Source organism: Miniopterus natalensis, chromosome 7, assembly GCF_054644295.1.
Source record: "Miniopterus natalensis isolate mMinNat1 chromosome 7, mMinNat1.hap1, whole genome shotgun sequence".
Lineage (NCBI taxonomy): Eukaryota > Metazoa > Chordata > Mammalia > Chiroptera > Miniopteridae > Miniopterus > Miniopterus natalensis.
This window is the reverse complement of record NC_142087.1, coordinates 4,762,009-4,784,310: the sequence shown is the minus strand read 5'-3', so window position 1 is coordinate 4,784,310 and position 22,302 is coordinate 4,762,009. Positions and strand designations below refer to the sequence as shown.

At 51.0% G+C, this 22,302-nt stretch overlaps 1 protein-coding gene across 1 annotated transcript in view; it reads right to left on the bottom strand.

Moving 5' to 3' along the window:
• Positions 1–17,901, bottom strand: part of CDH22 (cadherin 22) — a 68,324-nt gene extending 50,423 nt beyond the window's left edge. The window contains exons 1-2 of the mRNA XM_016204776.2: positions 17,611–17,901; positions 8,369–8,663 (exon numbers count right to left, since the gene is read on the bottom strand). Of these exons, the coding sequence (XP_016060262.2) occupies positions 8,369–8,663; positions 17,611–17,853 (538 nt within the window). The 5' untranslated portion in view covers positions 17,854–17,901. The remainder of the gene's footprint in view (positions 1–8,368; positions 8,664–17,610) is intronic.
• Positions 17,902–22,302: the final 4,401 nt, after the last annotated feature.

The following is a 22,302-nucleotide window of genomic DNA, read 5'->3' as shown; positions in this document are numbered from 1 at the left end:
AAGTGCTTGGTGAAGCTGGGCATGTAGTAGGTGCTCAACCAGAATTATTCCTTTCTCTTCTCTCCATACTGTCAGAAGGTTTCTGGGGCCATGTCCTTGGACATGAGTAGGAGATCCTTGGGCAGCAGTATCAGGAGGAAGGGGACCCGCCCACCCCGAGTTTCTGGTTGCCTGGGTGGTTCCAACATAGCTCGTCATGGAGCCAGAACTGCAACCCGTCTTTGCTCCCAGGCAAGAATTCTTTCCTTTCTTGTCCCTTAACCCTTGCTATCCATGGGGTCCAACTGAGGCCCAAACCTGGGCTCCAGGACCCCCAGGAGAAGCCCCAGTTGGCTCAGGGAGGAGGTGGTGCTATGGGGAGTGGAGCTCTGGGATTGAAGACATAAATTCTCATTCCAGCTCTGTCCTTGGCTATTGGAAAACTGTCGGACCTGACCGGGCCTCAGTTCCCCTCCTGTGAAATGGAGATGAGCCTTATCCTTCCTGCCTCACTGGGCAGGGCAGATGCCTTAATGAGATGAAAGAGGTAAAACACTTTGGAAAAGAACAGAGTCTTCAACTGAGATGACCAAGTGTCATTATTATGAAGATGTTTGTAATTATGATTATCCTGCCTCTTTCCTCCCGCCCTGTGCTACCCTGCTGGGCCTGGGAAACCCTCAGCTCACATTTAGCTTCTCAAACATTTATAAAAAATGAGTCCCACCCCCTGCTGCTGCCAGAACTGCGAGGAATGCTTTCTATTAAAAATTAAAAACCACTTGTCGGGTCCCTGGGAATGCTCAGATTACACAGGAAACAAGGCCCTTCTCAAACTCCCCCCTCACCTCCCTCCCACCTCCTCTTTGATCTTCACTTATAATGCACTCGCCGGGCTGGCCTCACCCCACTTCCGCCGCCCAGCCAGCGCAGCCTAATGCAGATAAATGACGCACTGGAGATGCAGGGAAGTGACTGCGGGAGGGGAGGTCACAGCATAGAGGGGCAGGAAGCAGGCCCAGCGACAAGTGGCAGAGAAGGAGGCATGGACAGATGTGGCAAGAAAGTGGGTCGGAGACAGAGAGACAAGGGACTGAGGGACACAGATTCAGAGAGATGGACAGAGAGAAAGTGGAAAGACAGACACACCCAGACACAAGGAGAAATGAGGACAGAGACAGAGATGAGGGTTGGAGAGGCAGAGATACATAGAGACAGAAACAAAGTGGGACAGAGACAGTGTGACAGAAAGAGGGAGAAATGCAGAGATAAAGTTGGAAAGTAGAGTTATATAGAAGCAGACAGACGGAGAGACATATGAAGCAGGAGGAGAGTGGGAGAGAGTGGGAGGGGGACAAGGAGAACAAAGGCGATTTTGGCTTGATGGGGTCAGGCCCCACCATGTCACAAACATTTTCCAGAGTCTCCAGGGAACTCTGGAGCACCGTCCCCTCACTCTTTCTCTGCTCATGGGTCCCAGCCATGGACCCACACATACAGGCAAGTGTCTGTGTGTGTGTGTGTGTGTGTGTGTGTGTATGTGTTCAATCCGCCCCCCTGAGAGAGGTTTCTCCTGCCATCCTAAATTGAGACCCATACGCCCTTCGGTGCTCTCCACATTTAAACGAGGTGCTCTGTTAAGTTGTCTGGTCACCTCGTTTGTCTGGGCCAGAGATATTCTAAGTGTCTGCAAGAGCATCCCTCTGCCAGGTGCAGAAAGCAAACACTTTTTTGCTTATAATTCAGTTCCATTCAGTCACCCAACATCTACAGAGCACCTTCTACGTGCTAGACCCTCGAGGGCAGGATGGTGGCTCTGTCACCTTTGCAGCCCCTGACACAGTAGGCACAGGGCCTGGCATAGGGAGTGTGCTCATGTTTGTTGAGTGATTTGTTGATGAAAAGACAAAGAAAGACACAGGTACACTTCTTCCTGTCCAGATCACCTGGGCCGTGGGGTACTCCTAAGGGCCAGGGCCTCTGCTCTTCTCTGCCACCTCTTCCCACCAGAAACCTCCTGTCCTGTCCCCCCATCCCCATCCCCATCTGGGTGGTGAGAGCCAGTGCCGTTGCTAGGCAAGGAGATATTGCACATATAGATCTTCCTGGACTTTAATTAAAAACATCTTTAGAAGTTGTCTTTGCAGAGGCCAGCGATTGATTCCTGGCTTGGGCCTGAGGGCTGCTGAGCTACACTCTCTCTGGCTGCAGATGGGACAATGGGAGGCTCCCAGCCTGCTCTGCCTCCTCAAATGGGACCCTTGGGAACACAGTGCCTCCTGCTTTCCTCCTCCTCTCTGCCCCTGTTGCCTTCAGCACTGGGTTTAGCAATCAGATAATATGCTATCCCAATTTTATTTCTCTTCCCCTCTTGAACCTCAGTTTCCTCAACTGTAAAATGGGGGTGCCAACACTTAACCCCAGAGAATTCCTGGGAGGAAGGGAAGGGAAAGTGCTTTGCAAGCTATAAAGTTTTGTGCGAGCTAAAGAAACGGTCGTGACTATTTGCCACACATGCTGAGGCAGGTAGCTCGGATTCTGATTTTAGGTTCTGGGTCTGGCTCTGGCTCTGCCTCTTCCTCTGGAAACTCAGGCAAGTTACTTTCTCTCTCTCTGAATTTATTTCCTCATTGGTAAAATGAGGACGGTAATATCTGCCTTGTTTATTCTCCAGGATCATGAGAATAAAGGAAAATAGCTCCGTGAAAGCAGTGCTGGCTGATAGCTATTATTTAGTGAATGTCCTAGTGAAAACTCTACTACAGAACAGCCTTCTTCCATCTAGTAAAGATGCTGCTCACAGAGGAACTGGAGTACGCGGGAAAGTGGCTGTGGCAGAGCCCTCGCTCATTCCCAGTCTGTTGAGCCCCGGTTCCATGGTCCAGCAATGTCAGTCCTCTGGCATGTAAGCCACCACATTCTACTAGTTTGGCTCACAGCAGACATCACTAATCAATCGCGGCTTTCTTTTCTGCTGAGCCTGAATGAAACCTCAGACTCCTTCTTAACACAGCCCTAAAGTCACTACCAATTGATCAGAGTTGCCACCAGAGATAAAACTGATCTGCCACCACTTTGAGGTTAGGAGCCATACCTTGCTTTATCTTTGCATCCCCACAGAGTAGGCATGGACCTGTTTATCGAATTGAAAGCAACTGCTTTTTTTTTTTTTTATCCCCTTGGGGCTATATATAAAGTAGGTGCTAATAAATGTTTGCTAAGTTTGACTCATCTTCGCAGCCCCTACAGGGCCAACTACATGGGAGGCCTTGTATTGAATGGGTGCTAATAAACATTTGTGGATTTAACTCAATTACTTATCTTTATATCCCCTGCAGTGCCCAGAATAAAGTAGTGGTTAATAGATGGGTGTTGGACTGAACTTCTCATTTCTGTATCCTCGGGAAGCGGTCTGGGCCCCCTACATCAAGAGATTATCTAATCCAACTCTTCTCTATCAAAACTTACTCACTTTTTTATTCCATTCAACTTCATGCCTTAAATTTCCTCTTTGTCTGTGGATGACTTCCAAAGTTGTATCTCAAGTCCCGATCTTGCTCCTGACCTTCAGACTCAGAGATCCAACTGTTCCCTTGACAACTCCACTTGGATTTCTAGTAGACATCTCAATCTTAACCTGTCCAATAATGAATTCTTAATTTTGCGCTGCCAACTTGCTCTTCCTGGAGCATTCCCAATCTCAGCAAAGCAGCTGCATCCATCCAGTGGCTCAGACCAAAAACTTAAGCAGCATCCTTATCTCATCTCTCACTCACCACATCCAATCCCTCACAAACCCTGTTGGCTCCACCTTCAACATCCATCCATAACCCCATATCTTCTCGCCACCACACTGGTCTAAGTCACCATCACCTCTTGCCCACACAATTGCAGTTGCCCCCTCACTAATATTCCTACTTCCAGCCTTGCCACCTACAGTCTATTTTCAACATGGTGGCCAACATCCTTTAAAAATATAAATTGGATTATGTCACTTCTCTACTCCCTATCTCACTCAGAGTGCAACCAAAAACCTTTCAATGGTTGCAGAGTCCTAAGCGACCCTGCCTCTGGTGCTTCTTCTGATCTCATTGGACACTCTCCCTCTCACTTACTCCTCTCTTCACCCACACCGACCTTCTTGCTATTCCTCAAACACCACAAACACATTATGCCTCAGGACCCTTGCACTTGCTGTTCCCTCTGCCTGGAACATTCTTCCTCCAATGTGTGGTCCCTAAACCAGCAGCATCAGTAGCACTTTGGAATTTGTTTAAAATGTGAACGTTTCTAGTAGCCCAGACCTACTGAATCAGAAGTCCTGGGGGAAGGGGCAGCCATCTGTGTTTTAACAAGCCCTTCAGGTGATGTGGATGCGCAATAGAGTATGAAAACCACTGCTTCACATGGCTCCTTGGCTTACTCCATTGGTTCCTTCAGATCATTGTTTAAATGTCATCTTATAAAAAGAAAGGCCTTCCCTGACTCCTCTGTCTAAAATAGCACTCCCCAATACAAGGTGGGACAAAAGTAGAGTTGCAGTTGTGAGTACACAAAACAGAGTTTATTCTTGTTTTATTATTTATTAGTTGTATTATTTTCCATACAAACAACTGTAAACCTACTTTTGCCCCACCCTGTGTAATTCCCAATCCCCTGTTCTTCACAGCACTTACACCACCGGGTGTATAATATATTGGCTTGTTTATTTCTGGTTTCTCCCTGCTCTATATATAGGCTTCCTAAGAATCCCCAATGCCTGGAACAGCGCCTGGCACATAGCAGGCACTCAATAAATATCTGTTGCACGAATAAAATCCCTCAATGATCAGAAGGGAATTTGGGCCCAGAGAGGGACAGGGATGTGGCCAAGGTCGTGAGGAAAGACAGGACTCCTGACTGTCAGCTGCAGGACCAGTTTCACTGCATTAGGCTCAGCTTGGCTGGCGTGCCGTGCCCCTCCTCAGAAGCGTGGCTCATTGGAGGCCCCTGGCACACTTCCCTTCCCTTTTAAGCTATGAGTGGTTTAATTTGCGAGCTCTGATGCCTTTCATGTCCCAAGCTGTGTCCCTGCTCCTTCTGATCTCCGAAGTTGCCCGACCTGGGGCCGCTTGTTGGCCCCGCCCCCGTCAGCCCAGATCAGGAGGCTCAGTAATTGTGACTGATTTTCAAAGCCGCCTGGAGTCTCTGCAAGCACCCAGGTGTCGAATTTGCTTCTCCTTCAAAAAGTTGCTCAAATGAAATAAACTAATTTAATTTCTGCTTCTTCCCTCCCCTTCCTGGGTTTCCTGGCTTGTCTAAGTTAAGTCCCCCTGCCTGGCTTTTTCCTGAGTGGAATGTCAGAGTGAGTGGGCTGGGAGAGGGAGGTGAGGCAGGGCTGGGGCTCCTTAGGCCAGTGCTCATGAAGCTGGGGGCTGGCTCTGCCTCCTACTTGCTGGGTGACCTTGAAGGGGTCCTGACCTTTCTCTTGGTCTCAGTTTGGGGATGTGTGACACAAGGACCCCTTGCCACTCCAACTTGTTCTGTCACTGACTTGCTTTGTAACTGCAAGTACATTTTCTCCTCTCTGAGCCTTGGTGTTCCCATCTGTTTAATGGGGATGCTACCATCAGTCCTGCCACCTCTCTGAGTTGAAGTGAGAGAGAAGTAATGATGGAAAAGTCACCCTGGTGGATATGGGACTGGGCCTCCCTCTGGAGCCCCCACCCCCACCATCCCCATCCATTCTCCAGACAGCAGCATGGGGAGCTGTCTAAAATGCAAGTCTGCCCATGTCATTGCTTCCCTCAGGTTCTTTGGATATGGCTCCTGCTTCCTTCTCCAGCCTCCTTTATGGCCTTTTCCATGTGGAAATGAGCAGGTCAATTTTGGGTAAGTGAGACAGTGCCACATCTTCTTAGGCTAGAGTTTGAGTCCAGGAGTAGGGGCTGCTAGACCTGGGAAGTCAGGGGCTTGAGCTACCTCTGACTTGCTGTGTGAACTTGGACACATCACTGCCCCTCTAAGCCTCAGTTTCCCCTATTTGCAAAACTGATTCCTAAGTACCCATTGGGCTCTGAACATCCAGGGGTCTTTGCTACTGACAGCTTCCAAATTTATCTCTCCAACCCAGACCTCTCCACTGACTGTATATTGAACTGCTTTTGTCAAGATCTCTACTTGGCTGGCTAGTAAGTACTTCCAACTTTGCATGTTTGAAACCAAACTCCTGATTTCCCTCCATTCCCCAAATCTGCTCCTCCCATCTCAGTAATGGAAATTCCATCTATTTAATTGCCCAGGTCAAAATCTCAGTAGTCATCCTTGAATTTTCTTTCTCTCACACCCCACATCCAATCCATTAGCAAATGCTTTCAGCTCTACTTTCAAAATCTATCCATAAGTCGACCTCTTTTCAATACCCTCACTGGCACCACCTTGTTTCATGCCACCATCATTTCCTGCCTAGGTAATTGCAATATTCTCCTCAATCTGCCTCTGCCCTCGCCACTCCTCCCCCCACCCAACCTAACCATCACAGAACAGCCAGGGGGTCCTCTTAAAACTAAGTCAGATCATGTAACTCTTCTGTACAAGCCCATCCACTGACTTCCCAGCTTGTTCAGCATAAAAGGCAAAGCCCTGACTATGGTCTACAGGGCTGCAAGATCTGGTTGCCTCTCCACTTCTCCTCAGGGATTTTGCACGTACTGTTCCCTCTGCCTAGAATGCTCTTCCCTCATGGCCCATGCTTTCACATCCTTCAGGTCTCTGCTTCAATGTCATCTCCTCAGAGAAGCCTTCCCAGGTCAAAGATCTGTTTGTTTACTTGCTTATTTGCTTACTGAGAGCAGGGAGGCTTGTCTGCCTTTTCATTGCTGTAACCCCAATGCCTAGCACATAGTAGGTCCTCATACATATTTCTTAAATGAATGAATCAATACACTCCAATAGACACATAGCATGTCATATAGATGTACAGGCCTTAAAGTGCCCTTTGCCCAGCCACAGATGTGCACACCAGGCACACATGTGAACCTACCTCACATTCACACCCTCACTGTTCCCTATTCTCCCACCATCCCTTTGTGCCTGTCATTTTCTCTGGTCCACTTCCTCCTCTTCAGTTCCTGGCCACCGGCTCATTACCCACCAATCTGCCAGTTTAGCTCAATCTGGGGAAACTGGGACTGACTGCACTTTCCTCCAGAACCCAAATACCCCTGGCACCTGACATGCAGCTGTAGAGCTGGAAGGCCCAAAGCGAAGCAGCACAGAGCCCACAGTGTGTCAGTGATGGAACATGGTCTAGGACCTAGGGTCACCGCTCCCTGTCCAGCCTGGCTTGCAGGTGCTTAGGTTAACACGGTGGGCAAGGAGATGGCAGCTACTGGCTTTACCAGGAACCCTAGGCCAAGTGGGTCTTTAATGGTCATCCAACTGTATGTGGGTCCCGCAGAGGAAGAGGGCAGATTCATCTGCCCTTTAGCTTCAGAGTTCTCTGATGGGCAAATGTGAATTTCTGGTATGGCCATGTCTGAGGTCTTCTTGCAGATGGGACTTTGGATGTGCGTGCTTCCTTTTCCACATGTACCCAGTGCCCCTGGGAGTTTGCAGCATGCTTGGGTAACGCACCTGAGTCTGTGTCTGGTGGTTCACTGGTCTCTGTGAACCTGTGTCCCCAGGTGGCTGCATCTTGGTGTGTTGGGCTTCCTGAGGGCAGTGAATGAAGCTTCTGAATGTCGTTGCACTTGGCTGTGCCCAGGCCTGTCTACGGCCACACTCTGGTGGAGCCAGTTCCAGGATAGTAATACTCGGTGTGGCTGTGTCTTGTGTTTGTGTAGGTGACTGTGTCTGTGCATAAGCTCCTCTGTGTAAGGGGCTGTTTTCTGGGTGGGGTTGCATGTGACTATGTTGGGTGTGAGGCTGTGTCTGGTTGTGTGGTTGGGCCTTGTCTCAGCTGTGTCCCATGCTGGTTGTCTTTGGTTGTAGGTGTACCTTGTCCTGTGTGCCTGAGTCTGTGTGGGGATTGTGGCCAAGGGCTGTGCTATGTACGTGCAGTTGAACTCTGGTGAAGGGCTGTGTCCAGGTGGACAGCTGAGCTGGTATGTGAGGCTGGGCCTGTGTGTGTGACTGTGGGTGGGTGTAAGACCATGTCCAAGTGTGTCTCTGTATCCACATGCAGACCCATGTTCACGTGGGGACTGTGTCCATGTATACGCATGAGGTCATGTGTACGCCTCTGTGACCGTGTCCAGCACTATGCCTGAGCCTGGGGTAGCAGTTCCTGTCTCTCCTGCCTCTCAGAGTATCAGCCACTCACCCCATAGCAGGGGCCCACTCAGAATCTGGCAGCTCCCCTTCCCCCTCACCCTGGCCCACCCCATGCCCCCAGGGTCCCGCAGCCCACCTGTGGGTGAGAGCTCGGCTACACTGCCAATGTAGGGGCCGTGCAGGAAGCGCGGTTCGCTGTCGTTGATGTCCTGCACCTTGATGATGAACTCCGACTCAGGCTCCAGCAAACGGTTGGTGGCGCGGTCCCGAGCCTGCGCCCGCAGTGTATAGAAGGTTTTCTGCTCACGGTCCAACCGCTCCATGGCATGGATGTCACCTGTCAGCTCATCGATCAGGAAGATGGTGCCTGCGCCCTCGCCTGAGATGGTGTACTTGATGGCCCCGTCACCCTCGTCGGAGTCCGAGTGGATCTGGAGAGGCAGGGAGGAAGACAGGGTGGAGGTGGGGGAGGAAGCTCCTCTTGGCTTTCCCCCTCAAGTCCCACTGGGGGCCTGTTCCTAAGCATGGCTATTCTTTGACATACCCATTCTTCAGTAAATACACTGAGGCTGGGAAGCCATACCTCACCCAGTCTGGGCCTCACTGTCTGTCCCAGAGAGTTCCACCAGCTCTCCACTGTAATCTACCTTGCTCCAGCCCCACCCCTGTAATCTGCCTTTCCCTCTGCAGCCAGCTCAGCCTCCGAGGCAGATCTAGACATGTCCTCCCCTGCTTGCAACTCTTCCATGGCTCCCCATTGCCTTTACAAAGAAGTTCAGAGCCACCTCTCCACCAATCAGCTCCTGCTTTCAGCACCTTGTCCTTTCTTCTCTGCCTACTGAAACTCTACTCATCCCGCAGGCTCAGTTCAAAGCCACCTCTTCTGGATCTCCGTCCCCACTCCCCTCCACGATCTCTACAGTACATCAAGCCATCATTATCATGTTCAGCTTGTAGGACGCTGCAGCCAGTGCTTCTCCAACCTTATGTGCATGCAAATTACCCGAGGATCTTGTTAAAATGCAGATTCTGACTCAGTAGGTCTGGGAACAGGGCCTCAGTTTGCATTTCTAATATGATTCCAAGCTGCTGTCCAATCTCCTTAGGCTCTGAGCCACCAGAGGTCAGGGCTGGTATCTTACTTATTTCTGGAGAGCCAGTCTCAGGGCTTGGCACATGATGGGGACAGGGCATGAAGGGAGAGAGGAGAAAAGGGAATGCAAATCTAAGTCCCCAAGTCCCCTTTCTGGCCAGGATGCTGTGTGCCCCAGCCCACTCAGCAGGTTAACAGGCGCCAAATAAAATAAGGAGCACTTACTATGTGTCAGGCACTGTGCTAAGCAATTTACATATTTATCTAATTTAGGGTTCTTTATAAAAAATAGTATTTAAGCTGGTTTTGTTACTGATTTTATAGATTATTTTTTTCAGTTTCCCACTGAGGATTAAAGAAGTGGGATGGTTTGCTCCTTGGAGGAACTGGCCTGGTCCACAGCCTGGCCTTCTCACTCCATCCTCAAGTCTCCCAGGAGGAGCCCAGGATGAGGAAGCGGCTTTATAGCTGACCTTGGCTGCAGCAGCATCTCCCTGTGTGTCCACTGCACCTCTCTGGGCCTCAGTCACCTTCTCTGCAACATGTGGATCATAATAGCACCTGTCTCCTAGAGGTGTTGGGGGATCATGTGAGCTGAAATCACACAAGGTCCTTAGCACCTGCCAGGTACCACGTGACACAGTATTTAACAGCCAGCATGGCAGGGGCACTGTCTACAAAGTGGTACCACAGCAGGGCCCTGCTGGTTTCCAGATCACAGAGAAGTCCAAGGGGCTGAGGTGGTGGGGGTGAGGGAGAGGAGGGAGACTATTTAGCGCAGGTAGGGAGCGTTTTCACCATCTCAACAACTGGCACAACCACACTGGCATGGATGAACTGAAAATCAGCCTTGCCTGAGACATAATAAGTGTCCAATAAATGGTAGCTATCGTATTATTATATTATTACTAAATGTTGGCTATATATAACTGGGATTTAATCCAGGCACTCTTAGGCTCCAGATCCCAGACTGTTTTTAGTGCACGGAGATCTCTTGGGCAAGGAACCAGCCAGCAGACTGTTCTCCCGAACAGAAACACAGAAGTCCTTACCCTCCAATGCTCAAATCTCCGAGGCAGCTCTAATCGGAGGAAAATGCATCCAATGAAGCTGGTGACCTTGGGTGGGTCCCCGCTCCTCTCTAAGCTTCCACAGAAATGGGGTGTGAAAAAGAGAATCCCCAAGTTCCCTTTCTGGCCAGGATGCTGTGTGCCCCAGCCTACTCAGCAGGTTAACAGGTGCCAAATAAAGTCGTCACAAAGGGGGACGAAAGCCCACCCCCTGCCGCGCAGAAGCAGGGGAATAAATTCTGCTGGTGGAACTTTGTGTCTGAAAGGTGGATTATAGAAGTGCCATTTGGAAGATTGAATGGCCCATAAACATTTTCATATTTCATTAGCCGATTAATGGGCATCTCTCTCTTTTTGGCGAGTCTGCTGATTCTCAGCAGAAATTGTGGGGAGTAAATGGAGGCGGCTGGTGGAACCTCTCTGGGTCCCCGTCCTGTTATAGATTGCCCCAATTAATGCCTGTCCTGGGCTCCACCAAGAAGCCTTCTTCCTGTCCAGTTACTGTTAATAGATTTCTCATAAGTGGCTGGATTGTAAAAACCTCATAACTCAGTTTAATGCCCCCAATAAAATTATCTCAGAACGGCGGCCCTGAATCATTGGCAGTGCCGGGGATGGGGAGACCTGTCTCTCCTGTTTGCTGTTTATGGTTTTCCTCCACATCTGCCCAGGTGACATGCAATAGGAGAGGGTGGGCCTGTTCCATCTTAGAGTGCCTGCACCCACTTTCCAATCAGACCTGGCATCTGCTTACTTCATTAGCAAACATTTCTGATCAGTGCGCGGAATACAGGCATACCTCAGAGACATTGCGGGTTCGGTTCCAGACACCACAATAAAGCGAGTATGGCAATAAAGCGAGTCGTATATTTTTGCTGGTGGAAGGTCTTACCCCCAATTTGTAAAAAACACACTTGTGAAGCACAATAAAGTGAAGTGCAATAAAACAAGGTATGCCTATAGTTACTCTTTGGGGGAATGCTTCATAGCTATAATCTTATTAGTCTTCATCACTGCCACTTGGAACACTATTATTCCATTTTTCAGATGGGAAAACTGAGGCATAGAGCGGGGAAGTCATTTGCTTTGTCACACAGCTAAGTGCAGGAAGCCAGCTCCTGATCCTATGGCTCACAAAAGTTGTGACCACGGGCTTGCTAATTTTACCTCTCTGAGCCTGTTCCCCCACCCCCCGGAGAAATCAGATCAAGCCCTACCTGGTGCAGGTGTGGTGAGGATTGAATGAGAACTTGCAATGACCTAAACATTCTATAAATGGTTGTTTCCCTCTCTTTCTTTCTCCTGGGTCTCCCTCATGCCCCTGCAGCCCCTGACATTTTATCTCAGACCCCAGACAGGGATGAGTGGAACCCAGAGGTGATGTCATCGATGTTTTTCCATAAAGAATGACACAGAGTTCACGCTTGGGCCCAGTGGCTACCCTCTGGGGACTGTAGAGTCTGACAGGGCTGGTCGGCCTGGGCGGGAGCTTGGAGCTGAGGGTTTGGGCTGGGCTGGGGCTGCCTGCCCTGTTTGCCTCAGCCCTGGCTCTGTAGTGGAGAGCGAGTGCCTGTGGCCTTATCTTAGGACATTTCTCAAGGCTTTCAGCTCTGAGTGGAGGCTGGAGGATGGTGCTCTCATTTATTGATCACCTACTGCATGTCAACATGTGTGCAGGCTTCTGCAGAAATCTGATTTAACTTTATGATGTACATAAATGTATCCCCATTTTCCAGGTGAAGAGTCTGAGATGGGCCCTGATTTGTTTGACTCCTATGCACAGGTTGGTCCCTCTGCAGCCTCTGGGCATTTGATGGGTCCACTTTCAATGTTTCTGGCTAAGGAAGAGGGTCAGAGGAGGAGGGAAGTCACAGAGCTGCACGGGGTAAAGGGAGGCCAGGCACCAGTCTTTTGCCTTGCACTCAACAGGCCACAGTCATTGGCAGCCTTTTCAATCGGAGCCTCTATTTCATCATTTGGAAAAGGGCTTTGAATCACAAATCAGGAAAGGTAACAAGCTTCAGGAATGGCTGGGTGCCAGCTTCAGCTTTGTCACGGGCCTGTTGCTTAGCCCTGGGTAAGAGGCAATACTTCTCTGAGCCTCAGTTTTCCTAGCTGTAGATTGGGCTGATATTATTTTCCCATAGATTTCAAAGGCTCATAAGATCATATCTGGAAGCTTCTAGCACATAGTCGGTGCTCAGTGTAGATTCATTCCCTTTGCCTTTCTCACCCTAGTCTCAGGAAGATTTGAGGGTAGCTCAAATCTTGACCCATTGGAGATACAGGAGCCATCACCCAATATCTGCTTGGAGCCTTTTAAACTCAGCTTGTTTCCTCCTTTAAGCAGCCCTCTCAGATGCCCTCCTTTTTGGTTGAAGAACCCTCACCCTGCCTTGGCCCCTGCCCCATGCACACTCCCCTATAACACCTCAGTGCTGCACATCTGTCTTCCCAGCTGTCATGGGCGTCAGGAGCATGGGCTAACTTGGTTACTCTCTGTCTGAACTCCCCACGCCTGGCACACACTAGTGCCCTGACAATGCCTGCAGAGAAAATACAAGGGGGATGGGAAAGTGGAATGTGTGTGTGTGTGTGTATGCACATGAGAGTGTGAGATTTTGAGCTCCTTGAGGGCCAAGCACATGGCTTTGTTTCCATTTCCCCAGCATCCAGCACAGGGCACAGCACCAAACACATTGAATAAATGAGTAGTGAAATATACAGCTGTCCTTAGAATTCCCCAATGTCTTCTGGGATTTCTGGAAGGTCCAGTCTGTTAAATTTCAGATCCACGAGCTAGACTAGGGAGGGGAGTCACTAGGCAAACTTCCAGACCCTTCATCATGACCTCGTTGGTATCTCATAGTGATCTTGGGAGTCAGAGACTATTCTTTCCCCATTGTACAGATTGGCAAACTGAAGCTCAGAGAGGGCCCATATTCTACCTAAAGTTACACAGCTAACAAGAGGCAGCCCCACAGCCCGTCTGATTCCACATCCTGGGTTCTTTCCACTGTATCAAGTGTGGACCAGCCCCGGAGGACACCGCCCCTCCCCAACCCCAGCCTTAGATCATAAACAACACGAAAAACACAAGAGTGAGCGCTTCTCACCCGGGGGGCTGAAAAACAGGATTTATGAGGCCATTAATTACTTCCTCCTAATTAAATCAAAATTAAATGCGAGCAGAGGTACGTTTTCCTTATTAAAGACAATTAAATGGACAGTGCAGCTACGCAAATAAAACGAGCCCAGGATTTAAACGGAAAGCAAATGAAATAAAAAGCCTCTCCCAGAATAAGGGGTCTGTTCGAGCCTGTGCTACTCGTAAACCAGGAGTTCATCAATTTTCTTTAAATATTAGCAACTTAATTAAATCTGCTCTCCTTCCCACTTTAATCCTGCCGTATATCTAAAATAGATCTCACCGCCCACAGGAGTTGGTCATAAGGGCTGACCCCATAATTCTAGCTTTTTAAAAAAAAGAATTAAAAACCCTACAAAATCCACATCCAGCTGACAGAAGCCTCTGGGGAAATTACAGTTCAGAAAAGGGATTAGTCAACTACCCAGATTGTATGGAAATGCTGGGAGGTTGCTTTAAGGGTGGGTCTTGTGAGAAGGTGAGGGGAAGAGGTGGGCTGGGCTGCAGAGGGGCCAGGACAGTGACAGGAGCTGCTGGTGTGGGGCCTTGGTGACAACCTCGGGGCCCAGCGGTTCCTGCGGGTGCTGACAGGAGCCTGGCGGTGAGTGATGGAGGAGGCGGTTGTAAAATAGGTTACCGTTGGGGCTGGGGTTCACTGGAGATGGTGCTGTTGCTAAGCTACCTTTGGAATTCGACAAGGACAGATGCTCCCAGTGGCTCCCTGGGGCAGGGGACCTGGAAGCAGTGAATTAACTGAAACCGTGGAGAAGTCCTTTCTCCCCAAAGAGCGAAAACATGAGTGTGTGTGTGTGTGTATGCATGTGTGTGCACACACAACCAATTGTAAAAACATGGATTCTACTAGAAAGGAGACAGGAGGATTTTTAAAAGCCCAGCTCATATTCCTAGAGTGAGGAGTGGGCTAGAGACCACCTCCCCCCACTCCGGTGAGAAACCAGGACATCAGGTTGTCAGGAGGCTTTCAGGGTTTAGAGCAGGGTTTGTGGTGTCCGTGTAGATGGTATTCTCAAGGTAATGGAAATATCAGGTGAGCCCTATGAGAATAAAAGCTAATAATGAGCACATGCCAGGCACTATTCTAGGTTCTTAACATTGCTGACTCATTGAACCCTCATCACAACCCTTTGAGGAGGTGCTAGGAACAGCCTCACTCAACAGATAAGGAAACTGAGGCACAGAGGCGTTAAATAACATGCCCAAGGTCAGAGATAACAAGCAGCAGAGCTGGGATTCCAGTCCTGGCAGTCTGGCTCCGGGTTGCGGCCCTGAACCACACACTATACCACCTTTCATAAAAGTGTGCTTTGGGCAAACGTTTGCAAAGAAATGGAAACTTCTCCTTCCTCCCTGCACAGAGTGCTTTTCTGGAGGTGGCCTTGAAAGCAAGAGAGGAGGGGTTCTGGGTGCAGATGATGAAGGGGGAGGATGACATAGTCATGACAGCGGCAGGGACGTTGGGAGGCTGCTGTGAGAAGACCCCCGGGCTGGACACAATGCTTGCGTCACAGTAGACGTTCATACAGAATAGTTAAATTGCTTGGGGCCAGGAGCTGGTGTCAGGAGATCTGGTCAATGGGTGGATTCTATCACTGCGCTGCTGTGGCTTTGGCATGATGTTCTCTGCCTCTGGCCCCATCTTATAATGAAGGAACTTACTAGGGCCCTCCCATCGCTGACAGACTGTGGTTCTAGGAGATGGGGTGGGGTTTGACTCATGTCACTGAGATGATGGCAATGGCTGGATGGATGCTGACAACAGCGGTGAGTCGGCGGGTTCTCTGATCTTCTCAGGACATGGGTGGTGGCTGGGCAGGGGGCCTTCTCAGAGCCCCAGCTGCTGGGCAGACAACAGGGCTGAGGTGCCTGAGGCCACCACAGCTGACATTTAGGCAGATGTGTCAGAGCCTTTCCCTGTCACTCTGGGGTTTTCCAAAATCCTTCTCCCAGGCCTGGAGGTCTCAGAGAGGTTTGGAGAATCAGGCTGGGACTGGCCTCCCACACACAGCGTTCAAATCCTGGCCAAGCCACTTGGGCCCTCTATGACTTTGCCCTCTCTGAACCTCAGTTTCTTCGCCTTCATAAAGAAACAATGATTTCTATCTTGAAGTTCAAGAGTTAAATGCTTTATATAGGATGAGAAAACAATAAACAAGCAACCAGGTCGCAGGCAGAACACTTTACGTGCTCAGTTTTCTTCTTTAATCCTTTCAATAACCCTACGAAGTGAGCTCTTTTAGCCCCACTTTTACAGATGAAGAGACTGACGTCTAGAGAGGTGAAGTGACTTGTTTAAGGTAATATGGTTTGAGGGTTAGCAGAAGCAGGCCTCGGGGTCAGGTGTGTCTGGCTCCAAAGCCTGCATTCTTAGCTACCTCACTATTAGCTATTATCCAGCTGGCACTGGCTCCTTCCCCTCCCCTCACCGCATTCTACCAGACCCACCATCTCACTCCCCTGGCTACGAGTCAGGAGTCTTAGGTTCTCCCACTAGTTTACTTGAGTAAGGACATGAACCTCTCTGAGCTCTATCTGTCAAATTCTCATTTGCTCAGTTGTGGGGTTCAGCTTCAGCCACATGTATGGAGGGGGAAAGTAGCCAAGGATCAGGTATGACTGTCTAAACAAGAGAAAATCTGGGTTTCCTGCCAGGCAAAATGAAAGCTTCACATCAAGGCTTTCCTCCTGTCTTTATTTAGGGTTCTGATCCCTGAGCCCTGAACTGAGCAGCTTGGTCAGTTTCTCAGTTCTCAGACCCAACTCTCAGCACACAGGAAACTCCAAAGTTGATCTCCACCCATCTCTGCTGACCAAAACTTCCTGGAAAGCTGATTGGCCTTAGCAGAAGCGAGAGAACTCCCTGGGTACCACCCTGCTTTTTATGCCCTACAAGTACCCTCCACCTCAACAATTCTCCAAATAAGCTGGGCTCCTTCAAGACTCCAAGTCTTTCCATAGGTTATGCTCTCCTTCCCATCAGGGTGATGAACTCCTACTCATACATCAAAACCCGGCGCAGGTGTTTTCTCCTCTAAAAAGCCAGCCAACAGACACCATTTACTGAATGCCTTCTCAGTGCCAGGTGCTGACCTGTGAAGTTTCTTACGCATCAGGGTGTCTCTGCCACTCTGGGAAGCCCCGCATGGCAGAGGCTGGATCTTATTTGCCACTGCCTCTCCAGCATCGCATCTCAAAGACCTCAGCTCCTTAAACTCCTAGGGCACAGATCTTTAGCCACATTAACCATCAGAGTTTGAGAAAGTTTCATTCATTCATTCATCCACTCATTTAATTAATAGTTTGTGAGCAATGTCTGCATTAAGCACTGGAGATTTAATAGTGAGCAAAACAAACAGTCTAAGAGGAGAGACACACATTAAATGCATAATCAAACAAACACATGCATACTTAAGTGATATGAAGGAAAGATACCTCGTGTTAGAGGGCACATAACAGGGAGGGATGGTCACATATAGGAGGGGTCTCTCCTAGCTTGGTGTGGTAGGGTCAGCTTCTCTGAGGAAATGGCAATTGAGCAGAGACCTGAGTGTGAGTATAAAGTCATCAGTGGGAGCTGCACAGTGGTGCAGTTCAGGAGGAGGAAACAACCTAGGAAAAGGGGCGCTGGCAGGCATGCTTGAGGCACCAGGGCCCTGCGGCTGAAACTCGAGTGGGGAGCGGGATCTTTGTAGGCAGTGGGGTGGAATTTGGGTGTGTCCCCAAGTGCATGGGAAGCTATTGAAGAATTTTAAGCAGAGTGGGGAGAGTGCATGTGGGACATGTTCAGATTTGCGAATTTGTTTCTACATTCTAGATACATCTAGCTGTAGGATGGACTGGGCTTACCTACTAGCACTCTCTGCTCTGACACAAAGGAAGAGGGACTAGAGACGCGAGTCAGGCAGGGAAGGAAAGCAGAGTGTGTGACCTTGGTGTCTGCCTCCAGCCAAGGCAGTTGGGACCAGGCACTTAGGGGGTAGGGGATCTGGGGTCCCTTGAGTCTATCAGGGTCCTGGGCACGGGACAGCGGGTGCGGGGTCCCACTTTACCTTGCCCACGTACAGGGGCTCGGTGCCCGTGTACTCCTCCACCACGAAGAACTGGTTCCAAACCCAGCCGCGCTTCACTCGGCCGGCGCCCAGCGCGCCTTCCTGCGGAGCCCCGGGCGCCCGCGGCGCTGGCGAGCCCGCCGCCCACAGGTGGCCCGGCGGCGGCGGCAGCAGCAGCAGCAGCAGCAGCGCGGCCCACGGCGCCGCTCCCGCCGGCCCCCTCCCCTCGGGCCGTGGCCTCATGCTTGGCCTGCGCTGGGGCTCAGGAGCATGGACGTCGGGAGGCACCAGGGAGTCACAGCTCAGGTGGCACCGCCAAGCGGCGCCACGTCACATGGTGGCCTCAGCGAGGCCGCCGGGGCGCCGCCCCCCGACGGGGCGCCCGGACTGGCCGGCGCCCCTGAACGCCACCCAGCAGCCGGGGCGCCCAACTGGAGGGGGAGGGGGCGCGGCCGCACCCCGGGCATGGACGTCCCCCGGGGTCCCGCCCGCGCCCCCCTGGAGCCTGGGAAGCAGGATCACCAGGCAATGCCTCCGCAGCTCCGGAGTTTGGTGCGCGCCATGGTCCCTGGGCAGAGGGGTGCTGGTTGGGGCCCACAGATCCAAGGATCCTTAGAGGACTAGGGGTCGTCCAGACCAAGAGCCTGCAAGAGAAACAAGAGAACATCAGAGGAGCCTCCATGTGAGGGCAGGGCAGGTTGAGCCTATATTTTGACCTTAGTTACTAATTAAACACCTACTGTGTGCCTGGCACTGTGCAGGGTAGGCCAATAGGACAGTGACCCTTCTAGAAGGATCATCAGGAGCTCCCAGGACCTAGGCCTCCTGGGCACACAGAGGCCAGCACCCAGCCTGCCACCCACCACTCGTGCCCTCCCACAGCAGCACAGAGGTCATTCCTTCCATAACAGGAGCCCAGGGCAGGCCCTTCGATCTCATGCTAGTCCCTCTACATTCCCTTTCAGGAATGGGGCACCGGAGTCCCAGAGGGCCTTGCTTGGAGGTGCCCATGTGACTTTGGGCAGGGTTACAACCCCTCTGAACTTGCCTTTTGTGTCTCCACATTCCCCCAGAAAACCTTCCTTTCCCAGAGCCTCAGACACCCCTCCTCCCCACTCCTGGACCAGCACGCAGTCCCCAGATCAATCCATCTCTCTCCTTCCCTCCCTCCATCAGATCCTGCTTTCGGCAAGAAAGGATCTGAGGGACTAACTCCTACTCAAGCAATAATGATGAATAATGGCTTAATGTGGGTGTTTACAGGGGACAGCAATGCTGCTTTAACGGAGGAATTTCAGGCACTGAGAAGAGTGGGTGGAGGTGAGGGGCTCAATCCCCACTCCTCTCCCCAAGCCAGTTCAGCTCAGTTCGGCAACTCATTTCCTTTGAGTTTATACTTTGCCCGGTTTGGGCAGGATGCTAGGACACAGACACAGATGCTCAGTTTAGTGGGATGGGTGACGAGACCCCCAATAACAACCTAAATGCAGGTGGCAAGTGATCAGGGCTATCAAAGGGGTACAACTTGAGACCTACAGGGCTCAGGGAAGGGAGTGGGCACAGGTGTCTAGAAGGGGCAGGTGGGTGGGAGGGAATCGGGGCTGCTTCTTGGAGGAGGGGGTGCCTAAGCAGGTAGGAAGAAAGAGATGTGGCATTCCAGCACAGGAGTGTGCAGGCAGGCTGGGTGGTCTGGCTAGTGTGAGGAGTTAAGTTGGGAATGATATGTGTGGCTGGGCAGAGGGTGTGGGAGGGACTGACCTGGCCCCAGCCAGGTCCTGCTGTGGACAAAGAAGTGGCTAGAATTTGGGGGGGCAGGAGAAATGCAGACCAGCTCCTTTAACCAGATGCCACAGTGGGCAATTCTCTTGCCTTTGTTTTAACTCACTAACTCATGTGAGTCATAACTGAAAGTTGGTATCTTATACCCATTTTGCGGATGCTTGACTACTCAGTGCTCTTTCCCGATAGTGGCTCCGGAATTTCTTTATGGAAGGGGTTTTGAGGTAGGGAGTGATCGGTTGGGAGGTGAGGGGTTAAACCTGCATTGCAGGGCAATGACAATGAGAAAACACCAACAGTCCACAGGGAAGAATGAGGGGAGGGGTCCTGAACATCCCGTTCCCTCCTTCCCTCCAGGCCCCTGAACTAATGGAGATCAGCGCCGCCTGCGCCCCGCTGTGAGCAACCCCAGCACCCCTGCCCCTCCCCCCTTTGCCCACTCCGCGGGGCCTGGGTGTGATGGCACAACCGAGGGATGTTGGCAGCTCCCCCCCCCCCCCCTTGGTAGCCCCTATCGCAATCCCGGAGCGGTGCTGCTGCCTCTGGGGATTCGGCTTTGATTCTGCACATAACCGCGGCCCGGGCTGGTCGTAACGAGGCTGGAGTTATGGGTGAGGAGGAGGCGCTGCTCCGGAGCCTTCATTTCCTGGAGCTTATGACTTCCCCGCGTGCAGCGGGAGCGGTCCCCTGGCTCCTCAGGCAGTTCCAGGGCTCCTGGCAGCCCGCAGGGATGCGGAGGGAGGGGCTGGTGGGAGGGAGGCCTGTGGGGGGCACAGGAGGTGGAAACAAGAGGACACCCCCAGTGTATGCAGGTCCCCACTGTTGCTCTCTCTTCTTCCCTCTTTTCTTTTTTCTTTCTGACACCTTTTACAAGGTGGGGAGGGGAGGTGCACACACACTAAGAGTCAATCATTCATTCATTCATTCATCAGATATTAGCATCTTCTACAATTGGGGAGACAGGAATGCATTTCATTCATTTACTCAACATACTTTAAAAATAATTTCTCTGTGTAAGACAGCAAGATGCAATCAGCTTTATATCAGGAGAGAGATGTGTTTCTTCCAGTTATTCATTTACTTTTTCTACAAATATTTACCAGCATCTCCCTGATGCCAGCCCCTGTGCTAGGCACTGGGGACAAAGCAATAAACAAGATGAAGTCCTGGACCTCATGGAGCTGATTTTCTGGTAATAAAGGAATGGAATCTACAATATAGTTTCAGGGAGTAATAAATGCTCAGAAGGAACATGAAGCAGGAAAAAGGGAGGAGGAGAATGATGAATGGTCTGTGGTGGGTGTGATGTTATAGACAGGGTATCAGGGAGGGCCTCTCAGAGGAGGTGACATTTGACAGATCTGGAAGGATGAGAAGGAGCCAGGCACAAAATGGTTCCACACACAGAGGGAACAGCATGGGCAAAGGTCCAGATGCTGGAACAAGCTGAGGAGTAGCAAGGAGGCCACTGTGGCTGGTACAGAGCAAGGGGGTGGCTGGCGATGAGGCAGGAAAGAGGGGTCTGGGCCACAGCAGGCAGGACCTGGAGGAGGGAAGTCAGTTTCCATTTTATTGTGAGTGTTTAGAGAAGCCCTTGGAGGAACTTAGTACAATCAAATCCACAGGAGACTGAAATAGTACACAGCCATAAGGGGATTCCATGATGTGAGTCCTTAACTTCTGAGGGCCAAGCACAGAGGGCTGCAGAGCGGGGCCGGCATCACAGAGAATGTGGCACTTGAAGCTGAAGCACAGGAAGGATTTGGACATGAGGAAGTTGGGGTGCTGGGGAGGAGAGGGAGCTCTCTGTGGAAGGGCTGCCTGGGGCAAAGGCTGGAGGTCAAGTCCCACTTTAGAAAGGGGCAAAGTGCAAGGGTGTTGTCCAAGGTTGCATAGCATACTTGGTGATGGAGCAAAACCTCGAACCCAGGACTTGGATTCCCCATGGAGTAGAGAACCACTAGGGAATGGAAAAGACCCCCGTCTGAGTGAATGCAGCCCAGTGCCAGGGGGACACCCTTGGCAGGATAAGGGTGGCTACATCTCAGCCCCCACCTGCCTCCTTGGCCACGCACCCTTGCACAGGGTCCATCCTGCACTATGGTCTGAGGGGCGGGGCCCTCACAACCTCCATCTCTCTTTCCCACTCAGGCTTTCATGTCTCAGCCCACCAGGTCCTCCCTCGGTCGTGTTGGCCAGGTTTCCTGGCCACTTGCCAACTCCTCACCACTCTGCCCAGCTCTGCCGCACACACCTCGGCCTCCTCTCTCCCTTCCTTCCTCACTTTCCTGCTCCAGCTGCTTTTCCTGAGTGGGTGTCAATGATAAGACCCTGTCCTGACACTCAGAGTTGTTCACGGGAGGCAGCTGTGCAGTCCTGAGGCTGCTTTTGGCTCTGCTGGGCCTCACCATGAGATTTGGGCACGCTGGTAGCCTTCTCTGGGCTGCAGGTCTCAACCTACCGCAACAGTTGTTTAATCCCAAATGGGATTAACAACCGAGCCCCAGACAAAGACAGTAAATGTGGGTTTTGCTCTGTCCACTCTGCAGCCTCACCTCCTATAACCCATGTGCCCTCGGGTCCACGTATGAGCATGTGGTTCCTATGCGCGTGCTGGCGTGTGCCTGCAATCACAGATGTCAGCGTGTGTGTGTGTCTGGTGCACATTTACTCATTCCACAGACATTTATGAGTTTCCAGTCTGTGCTGTTCTAGGCACAGTGAAAAGAAACAGAGTCCTTGACCTTGCAAGTCTAGAGGGGGCACAGACAATAAACAAATAAAAAACGTGTCAGTAGATGCTAAGAGCTATGGAGAAAAACAAAGCAGGGAAGGGGCATAGGAAATGCTGGCATGGGGGAATTTGCGCTCTCTCTCAATCATCTATTATAAGTGATGATTTATATAAGTTGG